The sequence below is a fragment of the Seriola dumerili genome, unplaced genomic scaffold (assembly GCF_002260705.1).
Source record: "Seriola dumerili isolate Sdu_G_001 unplaced genomic scaffold, Sdu_1.0 BDQW01000068.1, whole genome shotgun sequence".
NCBI classification, from domain to species: domain Eukaryota; kingdom Metazoa; phylum Chordata; class Actinopteri; order Carangiformes; family Carangidae; genus Seriola; species Seriola dumerili.
In genome coordinates, this window is record NW_019174323.1 from 2,260,636 (window position 1) to 2,282,002 (window position 21,367).

Here is a 21,367-nt window from a genome sequence, read left to right on the forward strand (position 1 = left end):
ACTTTTACAAATCACAAGCTCCTCCGTGCATCTCACTTAATAATATGTCAGCCCTGTGTCCGTAAGTCTCTCGGCATATTAAAAAAATATGAGAGCACCCATAGTTCAATGTCAAATAGCCTGAGTGACCACTGCTGCAGATGGACATGTAGTCTATACTGTGGTGCAGCAGAAGCAGTTCAGAAATCCCAAATAAACCCTGATGGCTTAATGGATTTTCCGTACTTTTACAGTGCAGCGCAGCCAGAATGCCAATGGGAGAAGGACCTGAAGGTCAGAACATAACCAGTTTATACCGACTGACTGAGAGCTGCTCTCACATTCAGCAGATGAGACATGGATGGATGACTGAAGCTGCTGGGATTTAAAGTCAGGGTGGAGCAATGCAGATGAGCATCTTTGGGATTTCCTCCGATATCAGACATCATGATTATGTCATTAACTCGTGTTGCTTTCCATGTTGTTTCACTTCAACAAACACCATTGTGTTGTGTTGTGTTCATATTCAAGGTCTGATCTTGCAGTCTACCACTCAGGGCTGACTGGGCCCACGGGCATGACTCATTAACGCCCACTTTTATAATGGTATTCACTGAAAGCTTTGAATTTCCTTTGTTGCCTGGCAACCGGCTCCTGAATATCCTGGCAACATGGAAAGTTATGGATTGCATACATGGCTATTAAATTAAAGATGGATCTGATAATGGAATTCCTAAAGCGTATTGATTTCCATGACTGACGGATACAAAACCAAAAGAAATAATAAGATGGAGAACAGGGTGGCGCTGTCGGGAGTATCTTAATCTCACCCATCTCCTTCTCTCCTCATCTCATCCCTCTCTCAGGCTTCTTTTCATCCCCGTGGGGCTTCTCTTCATTTGTGTGTGAATTGTGTTGGAAGTACGAAAGAGTTGAGCAGGGGTCTGTATTTACCTAGTCAGCTTGGCTCCTCGCTCTCGGCTACAGGCACAGGCTGCCCATGGAGGGGGAGCAGATAGGGGAGTGTTGGGGGGTTTGGGGGAGCCCAGGAACAGATCGTGACGTGTAAGAACGAGCGGGGGTTTGATGTAAAGGGTGGAGCCATTCGTTTCAGACAGGGGCGCATGCGGAGCATCGGACAAGGAGGCCTGTTTGGGAAGGTGCAGGGAGCTGGGTTTGGGGTTGGAGTTGACGTCAAGCTGCTGAGGGGACGGGCAGAGGGAGTGGGGGAGTGGGGGTGGGCTGTAGCCGGAGCGGCGGGGGGGGGGGGGCGGGCCGGAAGGCACGGACTCGGGGCTGGGAGCAACGGGACGCATACCCGGAGGTGCTCGGGTGTAGAAATGGTGATGAGGGAGCGAGAAGGAAGAGCAAGAGGAGGAGGAGGAAGATGAGGAAGATGGGTAAGGGGGAGGCGGCCTGTCCTCCTCAGGGGAGGGGTAGGCGTAACAGGAGTCCGACCAATTGGAGGATGCATCATCCGAGCTGCAATGATAAAAATATCAAAGTTTCATGGGGGAACTGAGCTGGTCAAAGTTGGTTAGAGAAGTGGGACATATTGATTATCTATTGAGTTTAAGTTTGGTCCATTATGAGGGAGGAATTCAGGTGATTATTAATTATCGTGTTAGGAAGGAGAAGTAACGGAGCAACAGGGTAACAGCACAAAAAATAAAGAAGAAGTGCTCATGAAAATCTGTGGTTTTCAAAATAAAAGAGAAGAGAGTCAGTCACCTCATCCATTGCAGGGCCTTGCGACAATGGACTGTTATGCTGCTAATGATGCTTGGACTAATGGCAAAAACAAAACAGATATATAACTCATGCACATGCAGCAATGAACCATTTCTGCTGAACTATGGATGAACTTCATTACGTAAAAAACCCCAGACTACAGAGAAGTCAGAATCTTCACTTGCAGCACATGATATACAGTATCGCCGCTCAGGCAGAAAATTAACTCCACACATGGCTCTACAAATCCAAGGATGAGAAACTTTTAAAAGAACAACTTAAAGAGCAATCACAGAGTTTGAAATGACATGCTTCATCAGAGGTGAGACACTGGGGTTCACATAGAGGTGGGAGGATGAGTTTGTTGTGAGGGGGTGGGGCAGCAACAGACAAAAAAACTGGGGGGTAAGAGCAGACAGCGCTGTCCTGGTGTCAGTTGCAGGGCGCAGTAGCACACGCGGCGAGGAGGGGGAACAGCAGCAGGTGGGAGGCGTGTGTGTAGGGGAGGAGGAGGTGAAACAGGAAGGACGGGGTGGGAGGGGCACAACAGCCTTACCTGGCTCGGTCACTGCTAGTGGGAGGAGGGGTGGGGGAGGGGGAGGCAGAGAATTCCCCAGGCTGCTCGGGGATGAGAGCGTCAGTGGGCGGGATGGGGGGATGCACGCTCGGTGGCGTGGAGGAGGCTTTACGCGTGGACGAGGAGCCCCTGCGCGACACCCAAGAAGTGTCCATCACCCTGACACCCATGCTGCAGTGGGACAGAGATGCACAGCCAATCAAATCAAGGGAGGGCGTGTGTTTGTGCGGTTCTGGGGGGGGAGTCAGGTTTCCACACCCTAAACGCATCGTCAGGGGTGAAGTGCTGCTGACAGGGGATCGGCTTAGTGCAGTGAAAAGGCCTGACCCTGAATCAGCCTCCAGGGTCACACTACTCCACATATAAAGCCTTGTATTGTTCTACTCATGATCCTCGGCATGCAACAACAGAGAACAACAGTTTATCTACACAGTGTCTGGCTAAAATGGATAATTCCCTGCACAATAACAGTGTATGAGTGAGGTAAAATGCCAAGTCTTCTAATAACTGCCACACAAGAGCAGTTTGGATGAAATGGACAAGAACAGGATGCATGTTATGATCCCTGTGAAAAATAACTTAAGTAATAATTTGACATATTTGGAAAAAAACACTTTATTGTGAAGAGTGAGATGAGAAGATTGATACGACTCTCGCCTCTGTCTGTTCAATGCAAAGTTACAGCAAGCGTCCGATTAGCTTAGCTTAGCATAAACACTGAAAGAAAGAGAAACTCTGTCGAAAGGTAACAACATCTGCCTACCAGCACCTTTAAAGCTCAATAATTAACACACTACATCTCAGTCCTGCTGGGTACACACAGCCTACTGTACATATCTCAAAGCCACGAACACATGTCCACATTTATGAGGAGTTCATACAACCTGTCATCACCACATCCACCCCTGAAGTTGGATTAGAAAAGATGATCTCTAGCACAAAGTTAGCACTAGCTCAACTATCTAACATTATGTTGCAGGACAAAAATTGCAAGAGCTCTGGAGCTAGGGTCACTAAACAGCTGATTTCTGCTCTGTTGGTCTGAAAGCTGATTAATAAACATGAATTAAAATACATTTTTTCCCCCAACTATGTGATATAGCCTATAATACACAGTCAGTTGCCAGGTTATTAGGTACACCTAGCTAAATCTAATACTCAATTAGTAGTACAAAATGGGAATACTCAAGTAAAATACAAATACTTGAGCTCAGTACTTGAATTTAAGTACTTAGTTACTTTCCATCATCAGGTTTGGAGATGCTAGCAGGTGAAGTTTAACTTAACTATGCAGTCAGCTAAGACTAAGCAACAATAAGCTTTTGTACTCACAGGGTGAACAAGTCTATCCAGTGCCAGAAACTGCAAAGATGCTACTTATATAAACATACAAAGAAAGACCTGCTTTGTTACCCCCCATCCCCACCCCCATCCCACTCTGTAGGAGACATTGAACTATAGGAGTCCAAGTGTGTGACTTCAGGCAGACCTGACAGGAGCATTAAACACACACACATATGACAAGTGACAGACAGTTCCTGTCAACGTGCAGCTGAGAAAGACGGATGCTGAATTGACTGATGAGAGGGTGAGCAGAGGTAGAGGAACAATACTGTACCTTTGTATCTTCCTAATGCTGCATTGTTAAAACAGAGACAAGCACAATGAGGACAGGAGTAAAGATCATGGGGGACAAGAGTCTCCTCGGGCTCATTAACAGCATTGTTATCAGAGCAGCAGAGGAACTTTGGCAGGATAAACTTTAAAGACAGGAACCAAGATGGAGGAGCAGCAAAGTGAAAACGGGGAGGCCAGGCTGGCAGGGAGCTGCAAGGGACGAGGGTCACGCTGAGTGTAATGAGGAGAGCGATTTGAGGGGTGAAAAGCGCTCTCCCTGAAGTGTTTCAACCACGTCAAAATGCAAAGAGAAAATGATTGTTCCATTTAGCCATAATTAGGTCAAAGTTTCCCTGATGAATCCAAGAAAATCCCCCCAAAAATAAGAGAAAAACCAGAAAGGTTTCAAGCAGCTGCAGTGATTCTGTCTGTTGGTTCCTTTGCAGGGATCAGGGAATCATAATCAGATAAAAAAAATTGATCAATTATGAAAATTTGATCAATTAATACTGATCAAATGTGTAATCAGTATGTTATTTTAAGTTATATTCATTGGTTCAGGGAGCCAGCAGGGAAGCTAGAGGACGAAGAGTCAGAAGAATGAGAAGATTTATACCACTCTCACATCTGTCCAGTAAATATGAAGCAGCCAGTGAGCTTAGCTTAGCATGAAGACTGTAAACACCTTAAAGCACCTCTAAGGATCACCAATAACCACAAAATATCTAATTTATTTACAAAAATAAAGTGTAAAAACAAGAAGTTGTGGTTTTGTGCAGTAGACTGTTCTTGGCCGGGATTTTGTTGCCTTTAGCCGAGCTACAGAACCTATTTCATCCTGTTTCCAGTATTTAAGATAAGCTAAGCTAACAAGCTGCAGGCTACAGCTTTATATTTACCGTACAATTTGTGTATATCCCAAAATACCACACTATTCCTTTAATGACTATGGTTTTGGGGTAAGATGTTCAGGAATCTAATCTAACTATTTTCCAAAGTCCTGTAACTGCTATTTATGTCTACTGATTGAAATAAATCTTATTTTATGAATCATATTTGTCAAAGATGTTGCCAAACCATTTTGCTTTGACAAAAATCTCTAACTAGAAGGTCACTCAGAGAGTGCAGACCTCCACCAAGGTCAGTGTCAAACAACACACACCAGACTTCAGAAAGAAAAAAAAAAATCTAATTCATATTAAAGAATCTGGATCCATCCCCAATTCTAATGGGTTCTTCCCTGACCCATGTCCCACCACCAAGTTCGGTGCAAATCGGTTCATTACTTTTTGCATAATCCTGCTGACAAATAAACCAACACGGGTGAAAACGTAACCTCCTCTGTGGAGGTCAAAATAAACTCTCTGGCTACTGTCTGCTATTTTTTTCAAGCCTTGTATGTGACCTTGTATGTATTATTCTGTCCAGGGTACCTATAAATTATTCTCAGTGGCCAAATTAAGGCACAGGGTGAGTGCAGTGTGTGTCCTTCAGCTGGCTGTGCTGGGTGCAGAGAACCATGGGAATGATGACTTGATATAACATTTTTTTTTATTCTTGACTATTACGGGGCACAGATCCCCGGAGCAGCAAATTTTAGTGTCTGAGCATTAGTTAACTTTTAAGAGAGATGTGAATTTTGCAACTTTACAAGCAAACAGACCAAAATCTAAAACCTTCAGTACATAAAAACTGAGAAAACCTCTCTTTCAAAGCCTCTAAAGATTATTCTCTGTGTGTTTCCATTGAAAGCTGAGCTCTATTGATCAGACCCAGCACACACTTGGTCCAGGTTTAATTAGCTGGGGTACTTGTGGTCCCTGGGCTGCAGACAGCTCAGACTACCCGCAGGCCTTAATAAGACCAAGGGTGTATTAAAGCATTGAAGAAAGAGAGACACAGAGAGAGAGAAAGAAAGTGACTAACTGGTTTTCAACTAATCCTCCTCTGCAGCTCAAGGATTGTCAGATTCCTCATTTCACAGACTAAATGTCAGCTCTGCCTCTGTCTATCTGTCTCTTTTCTTCCTTGTTTTCTCACTTCAAACCGTCTCACTGGGCGGCATAAAGAGCTCGAAGGCAGGTGCTGCAGATAAAAGAGTGACACCGTATCCTCTCTGTCCACCTCATAGTGAAACCGAGCTTTTCCCCTGAGGTCACTTCTCACATGAAACTTGCGTAATCAGTAGGGAATTCTCCTGCTCTTACTTCACATGTCCGACCCTGTCAGGAGGAAGTCATGTGGAAACTTCACGTGCCTCCAAGTGGCCTTGTTTAGAAAAAAGCTGTCAGTTAGGATCCACCCTGAATGAAACAGAGAAGACTAGACTGCTGATTGATTCAGAGGCAGAGAGACATGATTGTGAGTCTAATCACTGGGAGGTTTTATATGAATGCGCTTATCTAAGACCAGCTCATAGAAAGAGGATTGTTAGGGGAGTTTTTCTCTCTGTTCTGAATCATAAGGGTCATTTATTGACATGTCTCTGTCTCTAGTTCTTCCTCTTAACTATTCCTAAGAGTTTTAGAAACAGACCATCTGTTCCAACGTTGTTTCTATTTGTTTTGATGAGATTTTTTTTTTGCATTTTAATGATGATTTACTGATACTGAACACGAGTTTGCAGCTCATTTAGATGTGGTAATGGATGAATTGTGAACATACTTCACTCGGTTTAATTATTCTACTACAACACGCCATCTTGTATCATAAAAACATCTCTGTTTGGACCGTTTTTTTGTTCATTACTTTGGACAAAAACCTGCAAAACAAGTAATATTCCTTTCTTTCATTCCCAAAAAACTGTTTGTATATTTGTTAAGACAAAGCCTGTAGCCAATGAAATGCTTAATTAAATACACATTTTGAGTCAATTGTCAATAAATATATATAACACGAGCTTCTCTGGGATAAATAAGACCCTATGTTTTCTTTCTGTTATAGAGTTGCAAGGCTAGGCCCTGCATGAAACTCTTCTGGTTAAATCATTGGTCCAAAAGATGAACAACTTCCCTCAGAAATTTTCTGGCTTGTTGATTAAAGGTCCGAGGTACAAGCTTGTAGACATAAATTCTGCATATTACAAATTCTAGCTCTGGATTTTTGGATGAATTTGACAACTATGTCACTGTGTTTTTGTCACAGATATAACAACAAAATGCTTTTAATTCACTAAAGATCTGACTTACACATCTAATTAGCTTCTTCTCCATAGCAGCTGAGGCTATAGGTATTGTAGTATTTAGAGCCATCAAACATTAAAAGAAAAAAATTATTGAAATGAGAATTTACAGTAGGGAGAAACATTTCCAGTGGCTCCTCCTGTGTATTTTCTATTCCAATGTAACTGATGACAACATGTTGTTTTAAAAGACCAACCTGTTCTTCTGAGACTAAAAAGTATTAATTTATTTACTTTTAGAAGCACAGAGAAGATCAGACCTGCCTTTCTATCCTCCTGCCTAGATTGTTGTGATACTTGTTTACCTTTCTGAACAGTGGAGCTGTGGAGAAACTGTTCAAAATTCAGCTGCTTCAACAAACTGACTGACCAGAACAAAGCGTTTCTCACACATCACATACTGGCTTCACACTTTAAAATCCACTTTAAGGTACTGAGTAAGTGAGTAATCACATACAAGGCTTTGCATCATCTGGCGTTAAAAACGAAGGGAGTGTCAGGTCAGCTGACAGTGTTGGCTTTTAAATCTCAGATCTTTTAATCTCTAGTTTTTATTTTTAATAATTGTTTTCTACATATATTATTGTAAATAAAGTATTTACATTTAAAGTCAGGTATTTAAATATTAGATTTGTACTGCATCCCCAAACAAGTTTTGAAAATAAATTAAAATAAGTTTTCTATTATATATAGTAGGAGAATCATACCCGTCCTTCTTATAGAACTCCAGCATCATGTTGTCCGTGGCGACGCTGAGTGGCCGTCGGCTCTGATCGCTCTGCTTGCGGTCGATCTGATCCATGTCTGGAGACGGCATCGAGCTGTAGTTGGCGTTGTGGTTGGTGTGGACGGGGCTTCCGTAGTTCCCTGTGACGTTGAACTCGATTTCTAAGAAAGACGGAAGAAAAAGAAGAGATACAAGAAATAAAAGAAAAAATAAGTCTTAGTATATTTTGCTGCTTCCAAATAAAGATCTACTTCCTGTTGTGTTTTCTCTCCTCACCTCCAGGGAAGAACCAGTCGGCGTGCTGGATGATGGGCTCGATGATACCAACGATCTGCAGGGAAACTGTTGTCATCATCTCTGTGATGTTGCTGCAGCGAACAGAGAAGACAGACTTTTTCTTTAATGACAGGACGCAGAGGAAAAGTAGCTGTCTGGATCATCAGAATTTATGCGCAGGCGGTGATTAACACATTTTCATGATACTGCAGAGGCATTAAAATGACAAAAAATTAAAACCATTTCAGAAATGTGGCCTATTAAAATCCTAATTAAAAGTTAGAGAGGGATAAAGAGTTAGTAAGATTTACATAGAGATATAAAGGAAGTGTCCTTCACCCTTCTCAAACTGCTTAGTCATCATCGTGAATATACTGTATTATAAGAATTGTCTCCTGGAGATGTGTTGGAGCCGTGTGCCCACTGGCCTTTTGTGTTAACAGCACTTTGAGCTCTGAGTGGCATCACGACTATCAGCAGCTCAAATTTTCCACTGAGAAAAAGAGGGAAAAAGAAAGTGAGCTGTGATGAGAGAATCCCTGTGGATACGGAGTCCTTCCCCTCTCTGTCTCTCTGCCCAATCCACCAGGCTGCTGCATTACAAACTGATTTTTCACATGTGAAAAATATGAAAATGAACGAGGCGACACTCAAGTGATACTTTACCCAAACATGACACTGTCTCTCCTCATTTTTCCCCCTCAAATGAACCCTATAAACCTCACTGATATGAAGAGGGGGCGGGTAAATGAAGGAACATGTCTCTCAGTGTGGCAGTGTAACTCACTGATGTGTTTTTGGACAACAATGGAGCTCTATGGCTCAGAGGAACAAGGTATATCAGCTGACAATGTGAAAAATAAATAACAGACTGATACTTTAAACTCTCAGCTAAATTAAATCAGGGTTTAAAACAACACCATTTGCTGCATTTTAGGAATAAATTACATATGTAGCATCTTTTAATCTTGCATCTTTGCTTGTTTTTAATGTATTTTTTCACTGCAGCACTTATTTTTGAAAGGTGTCCTAAATTTCTTACCTGATTTTATGCAATTTTGATGTGATATGATATTTCAATATTTTCATTTATTCAAATTTGTTTTTATTGTTTTTAAATGCTATTTCAATGCCTCTGTAAAGCACTTTGAATTGCCTTGTGTTTGAATGGTGCTGTATAAATAAACTTGCATTGCCTTTAAATATCACATGTATGTCTCACTCTAATGAATGCTTATATAGTCATATAGTTGGATATGCTAACTTACCCTTCATTGTGTGTCCACAGCAGGTTGGGTCCAAGGACAATAGCGATGTTTCCAGGTGTCATCTTGTTTACATCCTGGTACTCAGTCAGTTTGGAGAGGAATTTGATCAAATACCTGTTGAAACAAATACAGGAAATACATCAGTCAGTCAGTGAAAACATCACTTAAAATTATGCTAATTAAGCTTTTTGTTAAATTCCCAAAGAATTGTGAGCTAGATGTTTTCAGAAACTGTGATTGCATCTACCAAAACAAACACGATCTTTGATTTTTCTTATTTCTGTGTAAAAGGTAAACTGCTATATATTGTATATCAAGGATCTGAGGACAGAAGGTATCGTACATTGTACTGATTGTAAAGCTCTTTGTTGCAAATTTGTGATTTGGGGCCAAATACTATAATTAAAATTGGCTTAGCTACATAAAACAAAAGGTAAATGACCTAAAGAATCCCTGTCCTGTCAAACAAACATGTCAACGTTTCACAACCTAAGAAAAAAACAGTTTTCAGCTTGATGAGAAATGTGGGAAATAACAGAACAATACTGGGCTGTACTTGTTAATCCAGGCCAAGTTTCCCACCCTGAGCTCTTTGGGTTAAAATAAGGTCTATTTCCAACAATAGATTTATACTGTGTGTGGTTTGAACAACACTATGCTTTTATCATGCCCTGCCTTCATGAGGCACACTGAGCTAAAACGCATTATTCCAGCAAACTACTCTTTCTATTCTCTGGTCTTCGTAGGGGCTCTGAGACAGAGAAATGGGCCAGTGGGTTTCTGTGGCTCTGTGAGAGCAGCTGAGCTGGATGACTCATCCTGAGCCCAACTACAGTTGAATGAACATCAGGCGGCTCATTCCAGCGAGCAGCGATCATCTGGACAGGTCTGACAGGTCTCCTCAGAGGACGACTGTCTAAAAATACGCCCTATTTGTGCAATTTGATGATGACACTGACAAGTGCTGCAGTATCTCGCTCTCTTTAATTTCTCTACCATTGCTTCCTCTCCTCTTGTTCTGCGTTTTCTTTTGCTCGTTAGACAAGTCCTTCAGCAAATATCCACAACTCATCTCAATCCAGCAGCTAATAGATCTACAGTTAAGGTATACAGCCTTTTTCTCAGCAGCGGTTCACACTGAGGTCAATGTTCTTTCAGGGAGGTGTCGATCAGAGCCGCTGGTTGATCCAGCCTCATCGATTCAGCACCACTGCTGATACGAGGAAGCAAACAGATACTAAGAAGGTAAAGGTGACTGAAAATGAAACATGAAAGGCCGATTTTTCTCTTAAATTGGCTATAATCAATAAACAGTTTTATGCTACAACCCCTGCAACAAAAATGTCTCAATTACTGTTCAATGTTTTTCAATTTTGTTAAGTTCATGAAATAAAAAGGACCTAACTGAGAATTATCTCCTGACTCTGTAGTTCCCCTCAGTTTTACAGAGCGTTTTAGCGTCTTTCACCTCTTTAGTTTTGATTTATGGCTCTAAAAAGCCACTGACCATTACTAGCAAACAGCAGACAGACACAGTTAAAGAGTGAGAGAGGGAACATAGTCGAGCATTTAGCAGCTAAAGAGGCAGATATTTTCCTCAGGAGCTGGTGGAGACCAAACACAGAGCTAAAAGAGAGGGAACTCTGGACTTAGATTCATCAGGTGGACATGAACACGACTCCTGATGAATGCTTAAGTTTCTACAGCTTGTTTTCACTTGCTAAAACAAAAAAATAAACACATAAACAAACAAACAAAAAACAGTTACTGCAGCTTTAAGAGTAAAGTGCAGGAGGGACGGAAGGAGACAAGGAACAGCAGATGAAAGAAGAGTAGAGGGCTCCATACACAACCGAGTAATCTTAATGTAATGTTCAGGATGTTGTTCTTGTTGTTTTTATTTCATAGTTAGAATATAGTTAAGAGGACATAGTTAAATTAACCCCAGCACTTATCAATGATATGATTGATCATGATTTTGACACAATCAATCCTGCATCTGCAGTTGAAGAACTAAGTTAAACAAATGATTTTAGATTTAACTGGGTTATTTTAGCTGGTTTACTTCCATGTCGGCCTGGGTAATGAAAACAACAGTCTCTGGGAGAGGAGCACAGAGGGGAGTGAATCACGGAGACAGTGACTCACTTGAAGTTGTTATTGTTGGCTGGGGGTAGTTTCTCACAGGCGTTGAGGAGAGCCTGCAGCCTCTTGTCTTGATCTTGAATGCTGGGGGGGGGGGCAGAAAAGAGCTGCATTTAGAGAAAGGTGGAGCATGTATAAACGTTTCTAACTTAAAGATGTGATTTGAAAGGAAGGTCAGGCATCTCCACTTATTTATTATATACATATATATATAAGAGATACATACTTGGAGGCCTGGATCCAGTCGTTGTAGAGTTCAAAGCTCATTAAAGGCTCAGGGAGCTCCCGCAGGTAGGACTTCAAAGCACCTGGAGAGAACAAGACAAAGCTATGATAAATACATGTATTCACGTAAATATTTGTACAAATACAATGATATATAATGCAGATGTGTCTGTATGATGACCAGCAGGTGATATATTTATGTATAGAATGTATAAAAAAGACACAGTTGGAGACATGAGAACAAGATATTTTCTGAAAACAAAAGAGGAAACATGAAGGGAATCCAGCTGTGACTGGATTAACACTTCAACCACTCAATACAGAATCAATTCAGTGCAGTATATACAGTGGCGTTTGACTGATGCCTCTGTCTTTTGTTCTGGAGGAAATTTCATTATGAGTGTGGGAAGAACAAACCACTGCAGAAACTGTTCTCAATGGACAGGTTTGAATGAAGTCTGCATCAGACTGTCAGGCCTGGATGTGATTGTATATGTGAGTGTAATTTCCTTCTTCTTATTGCAGACTCTACGGCATTCTATGTGTGTGTCATTTAACATTACCATTCAATCCTACAAGCCAGACAGTCTTCACTTGGCTGAAATTGTGGTCGATTATAAAAGCTTCAGTATTCTTCAATCAAAGTGCCTGTTAGATCCTCTAATAGCATCTGAACCCCCTCCTCTCTCCTAACCTTATCGACGGTGCAACTGAGGGGGCTGCATCTGACATTTCAGACAATTTTGTAACTTTCCCAAAACCAACAATCTGACATTTTCTGCTCGCTTCAAGCAGCAATCGCTCAGGTGTGTGTGACGTCGGGGAAAAGAAGCTGGGTTTGAACTTCTTTTCTCTGTCTCGATCAGCAGGTTAAAAAATACATTTTCCCCTCATTCTGACGATTGATGTGAACAGTAACTGAAGCTCTGCAGGATTTTATGCATCACAATGAAACCACATGATTGGCTGATTGCATGAAAAAGCAGGTGCACAGGTGTTCCTAATAAAGTGCTCATTGAGTGCAATTCTACACAGACCCGCCTACTGTAGTTCAACAATAATAAACACAAAACTATTTCCAATCACTATTTGACCAGAACTAGTGGCGTCATTTTCCAGCGCTGACGAGGAGGCCGGGCTTTTCTCTGACTTGTCTTCTTCTCTCTCTGGTCTGCTGCGTTCACTTCCCCCAGGGATTCACAGGATGGAAGACAAACAACGAAGTCGGGCTGTCCCTCGCTGGGAGACAGCTTGGAGGCTGCTGTCATTCTGTCTGAGTGTGTCTCCGTACATGTCTGAGAGTCTGGAGTGTGTGTGTGTGCGTGTGTGAGTGTGTAGGTATGTTGTGTGCGGTTGGTGCTAAATAAACATATTAAATATTATTTTGAAACCACAGGACGCTCCTCTGGTTTACTATGTTTACTCAGAAGAGCAAACTGATTGTGACTGAAGCTGAATGGAAGAGGAACACCTGCTCGCCCCCCCCACCACCACCATCACAACCAACACCACCCCCCTGTAGGAGAGGCTCACAAATTACATTTGCTGTTAGAGCTAACTCACTTTAACATGGCATCATTAGAGAGGGATATGGCCTCAACTAGGATTCATCTCTCTTCCTCCGCACGCTCCAGTGAACACTGCTGAGTGACTGACTTTGATATTTAATAATGTGATATACTGTGTTGTTCCTGATGGGGAGAAACATTGAATCTCCACGTTTGTTCAGCTGAACAGGAGGGGGTTTTCAATATGGAGACTATGTAATGTATTTTGCATTTTATTTTATTAATTGTTTGTTTTGTACCTTTGTTTTCAACATCTTCCTGCCAAGATGTAAATTAGATATATAGCTAACTCTGTTATGTAGTGTATGTTCCCTGTTAAATAAACTAATACTCTAACAGATTTAAGATGCAGAGTTTTGTTAGTTACATGGATTCTTCAAGAAACAATTTAAAAACCGACCAGATATGACCTTCATCAGGGTTAAAACAAAGAGATCAGGACCTGTTTATTCAGTCAGTCAGTCAGTCGTCCTAACTGGGTCACTGGGACAAAACGACAGCAAATGATTAATGGTGCCATATGACGCTACCTGGTCCACTTTATTTGTGGGTAAGTTTTATTCAGAAAATTGTCACTGAAGATTTAAAGACAGATTCGGGTGTCAGAAATCAGAAAGATAACAAATTTAGCAGTCACTAAAGCATCACATTAATAGTACAGCTGCCAATGGCATGTCATAAAAGCAGCACTCTCATAAAATCTAAAAGGCTTCTCAGTAAATTGGCAAGATGATAAAAACCACATGGTGAACAGAACATTAATTTAGCATCAAGTTTGTTTTCTGTATATTTTAATTGAATTAATTTCATATTTAAACTCAAAATTAATTCAGATGAAGCCATTTATTTATTTCAAATGAATATTTTCTTTTTACACCATCTGTATATGACTCGTGAATTTGTATTTGTGAATTGTGCCTAAGAGAGAAGTCCAAGTATGAGGAAACACCGCATGCAACAAATCTGTTTGTACAACTGGCTTTTGCATGAAGACGAATGACTGTCAGTCAGATATTACATCCCAAAACCTTACAAACAAAAAAAAAACATACAGAAAAAAAACAGCAACTCAAAATCAGAAAATAAAGTAAATTATTATTATTGACGCAAATGAAAAAACATTTTTAAAAAAAAAAATTTAAAAAAAAAAGAGAGAAAATGAGTTTATCCACTTAGGTCAGGATGTACTGTTGCATCAACAACCCTCAGTTCTTAATAAACAATCATTGCTGTTAAGTGCCTCCTTAAATGTTTTGCCATTAGAGCCACATTTTACTTCATTATTACATATTTGTATTCAGAGACTTTATCCATTTATTCTATTCCCTGTGTAAAAACAATTATACTGGAAAACAATATACCACAAAGATGACAGGTTATTAATTTTCTTTGATTGAATCAGTTTTGATGACCAATTCTTGTTTTAATGACACTGGAGGCATTTGAATGTACCAGAGAGCTTCTTCATTAACATGCAGTATCCCCTCGACTAATTTTTCTTTTACGGTCCAACAATTTCAACCATGTGTTGTTTTCTTAAGATAGAATATATGAATAGTTGTTATATTGGAGATATAAGGTTTTGATTTGACAACAGCATTATGCAGCAGCTGAATTAAAAGAAAGATCAGTCACAGCATCATAAAAGCCTGAAAGCTTCTCTTTCTTTTGTCGTCAGTCACAGGTCGGATTTAAAGGCAAATCAGAGACAGCAACAAAAAGATGCCAAAAAAACATCTTTTTTTTTTGGCACAAGATGAAGAATGTGTCTGAGACTAATCCCAGTTATATTTGGAATTTATTACTAGACATGTTTTGGAGTGAAAAAGAAACACAATAAAGAGGAGAAGAATGGACAGAAACTTGTCTTGTAGTCGCCAGAGAACTGAACTGAATCCTAATCAAGTCTAAAGTAATCTTTTAACTCTCCTGTGTGGCTCTTACATAAGACCTTCAAATTAACCTTTACCAGAAAATTCACGAATGACAGCAGCAGAGGAATCAATAATACGTGCAGGAGAAATAAAAACAAATAGTCAAAGGGATTAAAAAATATTACTGAGTTCTTCTCTGCAGATCATTTGGCAGCTTAATTAAGATGTTTATTCCCAAAGCGGAGGGCAGACATCTCAGTAATACATGGACATAATGGAGTTTGCCAGGAATTTACAGGAATAAGATCCCTAACGAGCTAGCGGCGGGTGCCAGCTCATAAATCCACCCCTGTAAGGCACCTTCTAGGTGATGGTAATAAGTGGTCATGGAAACAGATTAGGTGCAAGCAGGAGGAGGGGAAGGGGAAGTTCAGGTATGTTCAGGCAGTGTTTGTCGATGGCTCACCTGCGATGGCGTGCGGGTCTGCAGAGTACTCCTGGACGTCTAACACCCCGCAGTCCAAGGACGCCTTCAGCTTCTTCAGTTTGGAGGCGGAGGGGGCGATTCTGAACAAACCCTGAGACACAAGACAAGGACGACACAGGTCAGAGAGATTCTCACACACACACACACACACACACACACACACACACACACACACACACACACACGCACACACACACGCACACACGCAGAGTGATACTGGGGTCATTTCACACCCACAGCAGCAGTCAACAGCTGGAATTCTTGAAACTAAAGAGGGATAACTGATCAGTGACAGTGGCAAGAGAAGTACTCAGATCTACCACTGAAGTAAAACTGGCAATACCACAGTGTAGAAATACTGCAACCAAAATTCTAGTGGGTAACTTAACTATAATAATACATCACGTTTATCAGTTGATTATATTCAGTTTTAATAATTTGAATCCTCAAATAGCTTGTAACTGCAGCAAGTGCAATATTTGCCAGTATAAGTATAAAGCAGCATCAAATGAAATTACTCAAGTAAAGTACTTGAGTGAATGTATTTTACACTACAGATTACTGATAACTGGAGGTGTAAATTCCACTGGGGATGACATGGTGGAGCTTGTTGTGGTTATACACAGCTTAAAAGAATGAAGAACTACCCCCACACTACTACAGTGACTTGTTCACAATTTTTCTTTCATTCTACATGGAAATGGCCGACAATGTTTCAACCAGAGTGAGACAATTTGAGGGCAGAAAGTTGTCATTAATGGCCATAAATCATACATCAATGAAACAATAAAAGCAATAAAAGACTGAATAAAAAAGTGTTGTTTTCTTTTAGCCTTGTTTTTTTTTTTTTTTTAGTTAAGATGCGCAATTTCAACATCCAACAATTTTGCTATTCACTTTGCTAAAGTCCTAGGACTCTCAAGAGACTTTAAGAAGCTCCTGCCGGGCCACAGAAGACATGATACAACTTTTTTCACAGTCTGAGTACTAGTAGTAGTAGCTCCTCATTAAGAGTAACCTGATCCTTCTATTGGTAGACTGACCCTTTATGTATCAAGCCTCTATCAGTAATACATGTCATTTTAAGTAGTGTTATATTTCAATAATAATAATACAACTGTTTACATTATATTTCTAAGTCTTTAGTTGTCAATGAACAATGAACCGCAACTTGTTCCTGAATGTTATGTATATAAAATAAACTGCATTCACTTGGTTACTCTGTGTCCCCTGCATTTCTGAAACCAGACCTACATCACAACTGTAAAACTGCAGCTGAATGAACAGCTGAGTCAGCAGCAGCTCATTCATCCCCAAAGGTCAGTGTGTTTTTCCTTTAACATCAGGATTGAATTCCTTTTAACTTCCACACAAATTTGCCTCTGAAACTTCTGAGGTTCAGGATTAACTGGATTGATTTAACACAAAATTAGACAAATCTTTCTCTGCCCTGTTCTGCACCACAGTGCCAAACATCATCCTGGATGTTTAACAAAGACCAAATGAGACTGGAAAGAACTCATTCATAATGCCGAGTAATTAAAGCTGCACTGGTTCCAGTGAACCGCTCATTGGACTGATTTCTCATGGTTAAGGGATTTCTTACCTTCACACATAAATTAAACAGTGAAGACAAACTGCTGTGTGAAAATCAAACTGTAGCCTAGACCTTGTTAGATACCATTTCCCCTTCAGTAATTAAGAGCGACTTCATCTCGGTGGCAACCTGTCTCAGGGGTAGCTTTGTTTACTGTGTGTGTGTGTGTTGTGTGAAAGCCATCAGGACAGATGCTGTGTGTCTGACCTCCTCCTGCATACCACACTCCAGCAGCATGGTGACACAGGCCTCGATGGGAAAGGCAATATCTCTCCCGCTGAGCGCTAAGTGCTCCTCTAATGGTTTCCCATAGCACGGTTTCTCCACCCAGGTCTCTGTCGAAACACAAACACACTGTGTTACACTCACACAGATGCACAAAATACAGCAGCAGCTCTGCTGTTGGGATGCCGTTACATTTCACTGATGCTCAGTGTTTCGAGGAATTTTCTCTCAGGTTGCACAAAGTGACCTCAACAAACAGAAACTATAGTTTCTGCGTGAACCTGAAGGCCACAAAAACCTGTTGTCTTACTCAGCGATTCACTATAAACAATGTGGCCCCACAGCACATGAACACACCGTTACCTGCCATAGTCACAATGATACTGGTTGTTTGAAATGTGTGTTTTTGTCTGTGCATTTCTTATGGGTTTAAGTAGGATTTTATTCAATCAATAACTCGTCATTTCAAGTCAAAACACTTCAATTTAGAACAACTCATGTTTATACTTCTAACATGGTCTGAAAATAAAAACTAAAATTTTAAGTTGAAGGACCTTGAAATTAACAAAACTTAAAAATTGACATTAAATTAATGAGAAAAGATGAGTGGCTTTCACTAAATTCCTCTCTGTGGGTTCTGTGATTGCTGCCTGACAGTTGCTTATTGATTCACAAATATTTAATGTCATAGAAAAATACTTTTGATGTGATCAAGAAGGAAAGCTTTCACTTGTACTTGTACTGGTACTTGTGCTGAGGATTTATACATAAACATACCAGCTAATTTAGTGACCACTGTGTAATTAAAACAGCTCATTTCCAACCCCATAACTGTTCACAGGCGACCACAAACATGTGCAAACCAACACATGGACACGTTCTCATCATGATATGAACTTCAGCACATTGAGGGGTTAGAATCACAAAACTGACCGCAGTAGGAGTGTGAGTGTGTGTGTGTGTGTGTGTGTGTGTGTGTGTGTGTGTGTGCTGGTGTCAGACTCACCCTGATGAGCTTTGATCTGGGGCAGAACACTCTGAAGCAGCTCTAATGACTTCCTGTGGTACTCCGCCTGGACTTCTATCAGCTAGTGAGAGAGAGAGAGAGAGTCTGTGATGGACAAGTGGAATATTTTTGTGTCTTCACTCGTGCCTCAGTCTGCAGAGACGCTGTACTTACTGTCTGGAAGTAGCTTGCATAGTCAATTTCTTTGGCCACAAAACTGTACATGTCTGCTGATAACTGGTCCTGGTGGGAGAAGAAAAAATATTTGAAGAATAAGAAAACTCACATATGAAAATTTAGACTTTTAAGAACAGAAAAAGCACAGGTGTCGTTAATTACATTAATGACAGCTGTTAGCTCCAGGGCCTTTATTGTGCAGACTGGCTCACTGGGACATTTAATGTAGCTGAGCCGTAGTTAATGTTATTAGTAACACCTGTGAGTCTCCTGCTGTGACAAATCTGCTGTGAAAAAGGTTATAAAGAGTCAAAAATATAGAATATAGAAGCAGAAGTGCACACACATCCAACATGGCTGCACAATCCTCTGAATGAATTATTATTGCAAGAATAGAATGTATTTAATCTGCATGGACTTAAACCAAAATTAATCTATCACCTGCTTTAGTGCCACCTCCAGGTGAAATGAAACTATTTTTGCAGGAGTTGATATCTACATGTGTCGTTTAAATTTAGTTTCAGTTCCATTAATGTGTAAAAGAATTATGGCAAAGTATATAAACTGGGCCACACCTACAGGAATTTGGCAACTCTTTTAGAGGAAAATGGTGTGGCAGCGCTACATATTTTCCATCTTTTCCCTGCTTTAACCCACAGCTGATCATCTGGCTCAGGTGAGTTCAGCCAAACAAGAGCCAATGAGGTGTGGGCAGGGTGGAGAGAGATGGAAAAAATGTGAAACTGAGTTAAAAGTCAAAGCGTTTTCATTTCAAGTGTCTCCTAACCGGATAACATCCAAGGCACTTTCATTTTTTTTCATTTTCCTTCTTCTGCACTTTAGCACTTTAGTAGGAAACAACAGTAGTTCAGCTTGTGTTAACTAAAAATTATCCACAAGCTAACACAAACACAAATGCATGAATGAGTCACATTAATGAACAAGTGTGTGACACAAAAGTTCAATCTACACAGATCATTCAGTGGTTGAATTGATCAGGGATCAGATCAGCACTAAAGTAGTTTGGTGCGCTTCTTATTTGACCATATGTGTGGAAATGGCTGAAACCATTTTTCCTTGTCTCAATGAGACAGAAAACAACAGTTAATTTCTGTGTCATTTTAGTGTAACCTTAGCTGCTGTTATCATAAAGAGAGATTACACAAACACAAGATCTAAATTCATCTGAAGGTGGCTCAAGGAACTGGATTTCAATTCTAACAGATCCACCTAGGATGCATGAAGTGACTTGGTGTAAATGGGGTCTTAAGTGCTTTATAAATGGCCTAACGGTGGCGCTATCTGCACCAAAACATAGTCAGGTATTCACAATATTTTATTCAAGTCTGTTGTGTAGTTTTGTACAAATCCTAATTAACCGACAAACAGAAAACTGGGCTGAAAACATGATTTCCATCGCCACAGCAACAAACAACATAGTTGACCACATTCGTCAGTGACTTTACTGAAGGATACCGTAATAATTTCTTTCTTTCTTTTAGTATTTTCTAGAGTGTGTTACGACAAAGAAGACAGTTGTGAGAGACCTAATATCCCTCAGTCCTTATTTGTGCCTGAGAGACATAACTGCCACACAGTTGAGAGTAGAAGTGAGCACTGACTCGACAGATCTCCATGCGGTTGGCTGCCTCCTCCATCTCTTCCCTGAGGTGGTCGGCCTTGGCTCCTGTCGGCTGCAGGTTGCTGGACAACCCTGAAGACTTAGTGGACTGATAATACCTGAGAACAGAAGAACATCGCTTTGTCAGTTTGCTTTGTGGATGGACAGAATAAACAGAGAAAACGACGAGAACGTCGGCAGCCCGTTAAACTTATCAGACATTTTCATTTGCCTTCAGCAGCGTCAGACTTTTTGTCCCAGAGAGAAATAATCATTGACAACACAACCTGACAGCTACTTTAACAAAATGACTCATGGCAAACAAAACCCAGTTTTTTGAAAAGCCGCTGGATTACTCAAGACTTCGCCTGACAAAATGCTAACACTTGACTCTATCTATACATCCTCATTCATTCAACTTAATCTGTTTTCTCCTCTGATTCTCCCTGTCAGACTCTCCTCTTCCCTCTCTGTCCGTCAGACTTTCTGTCTGAGTTGTGTGTCTGAACAGTCTGAGTGGAGATAATATGTAGCGCTGCCAGAGGAGCTCAGCACACAGTGGCATGATGGGAGAAATAGTCTCAGATTGTGGTCACAAAAAAAAAAAAAAAAAAAAAAAAAAAACTCGCAGACTGGACTGCAGTGAGGAAAATCACATTTCTCCCATGTCGCTGCTCATAATGGCACTGAGATGACCGTGAATCAGCACAAAGAAAAGTGTGGTGATTGTATGTTTCAGAGATCAGACAATACACTTTCTGATTGGACGGGGAGGAGAATCTGTAACCGACACGATGACTCCAGCAATTCAAGGTCGCTGAGAGGTTTTCACATGTCTGCTCAAGTCTTAGATTCAGGGACAACAATTGATGCAGCCACAACTTTCATCTAAAATGACAGGTACTACAATCTCTCAACCGCTGAACTTCTGTATTCCTATGCATAAGCTCATCTACATATATGTTTTTATTCAAACCCGAAAATCATTGAGGGTAAAGCCCTCATTTACAATGATGTCGAGTAGATAGAAATACCAGTTAAAAAAGAAATTCAATTAAAACAAACACATAAATACAATTAACAATG

The 21,367-nt window shown here is 40.6% G+C and overlaps 1 protein-coding gene across 1 annotated transcript in view; it reads right to left on the reverse strand.

The window, feature by feature from the left end:
- LOC111219579 (rho GTPase-activating protein 44-like) overlaps nt 1-21,367 on the reverse strand; it is a 33,465-nt gene that overhangs the window by 4,654 nt on the left and 7,444 nt on the right. The window contains exons 7-19 of the mRNA XM_022742298.1: nt 20,283-20,400; nt 18,658-18,726; nt 18,484-18,565; nt 17,460-17,587; nt 15,635-15,746; nt 11,728-11,809; nt 11,505-11,585; nt 9,357-9,470; nt 8,089-8,180; nt 7,793-7,973; nt 3,906-3,923; nt 2,267-2,458; nt 934-1,461 (exon numbers count right to left, since the gene is read on the reverse strand). Of these exons, the coding sequence (XP_022598019.1) occupies nt 934-1,461; nt 2,267-2,458; nt 3,906-3,923; nt 7,793-7,973; nt 8,089-8,180; nt 9,357-9,470; nt 11,505-11,585; nt 11,728-11,809; nt 15,635-15,746; nt 17,460-17,587; nt 18,484-18,565; nt 18,658-18,726; nt 20,283-20,400 (1,797 nt within the window). The remainder of the gene's footprint in view (nt 1-933; nt 1,462-2,266; nt 2,459-3,905; nt 3,924-7,792; nt 7,974-8,088; nt 8,181-9,356; nt 9,471-11,504; nt 11,586-11,727; nt 11,810-15,634; nt 15,747-17,459; nt 17,588-18,483; nt 18,566-18,657; nt 18,727-20,282; nt 20,401-21,367) is intronic.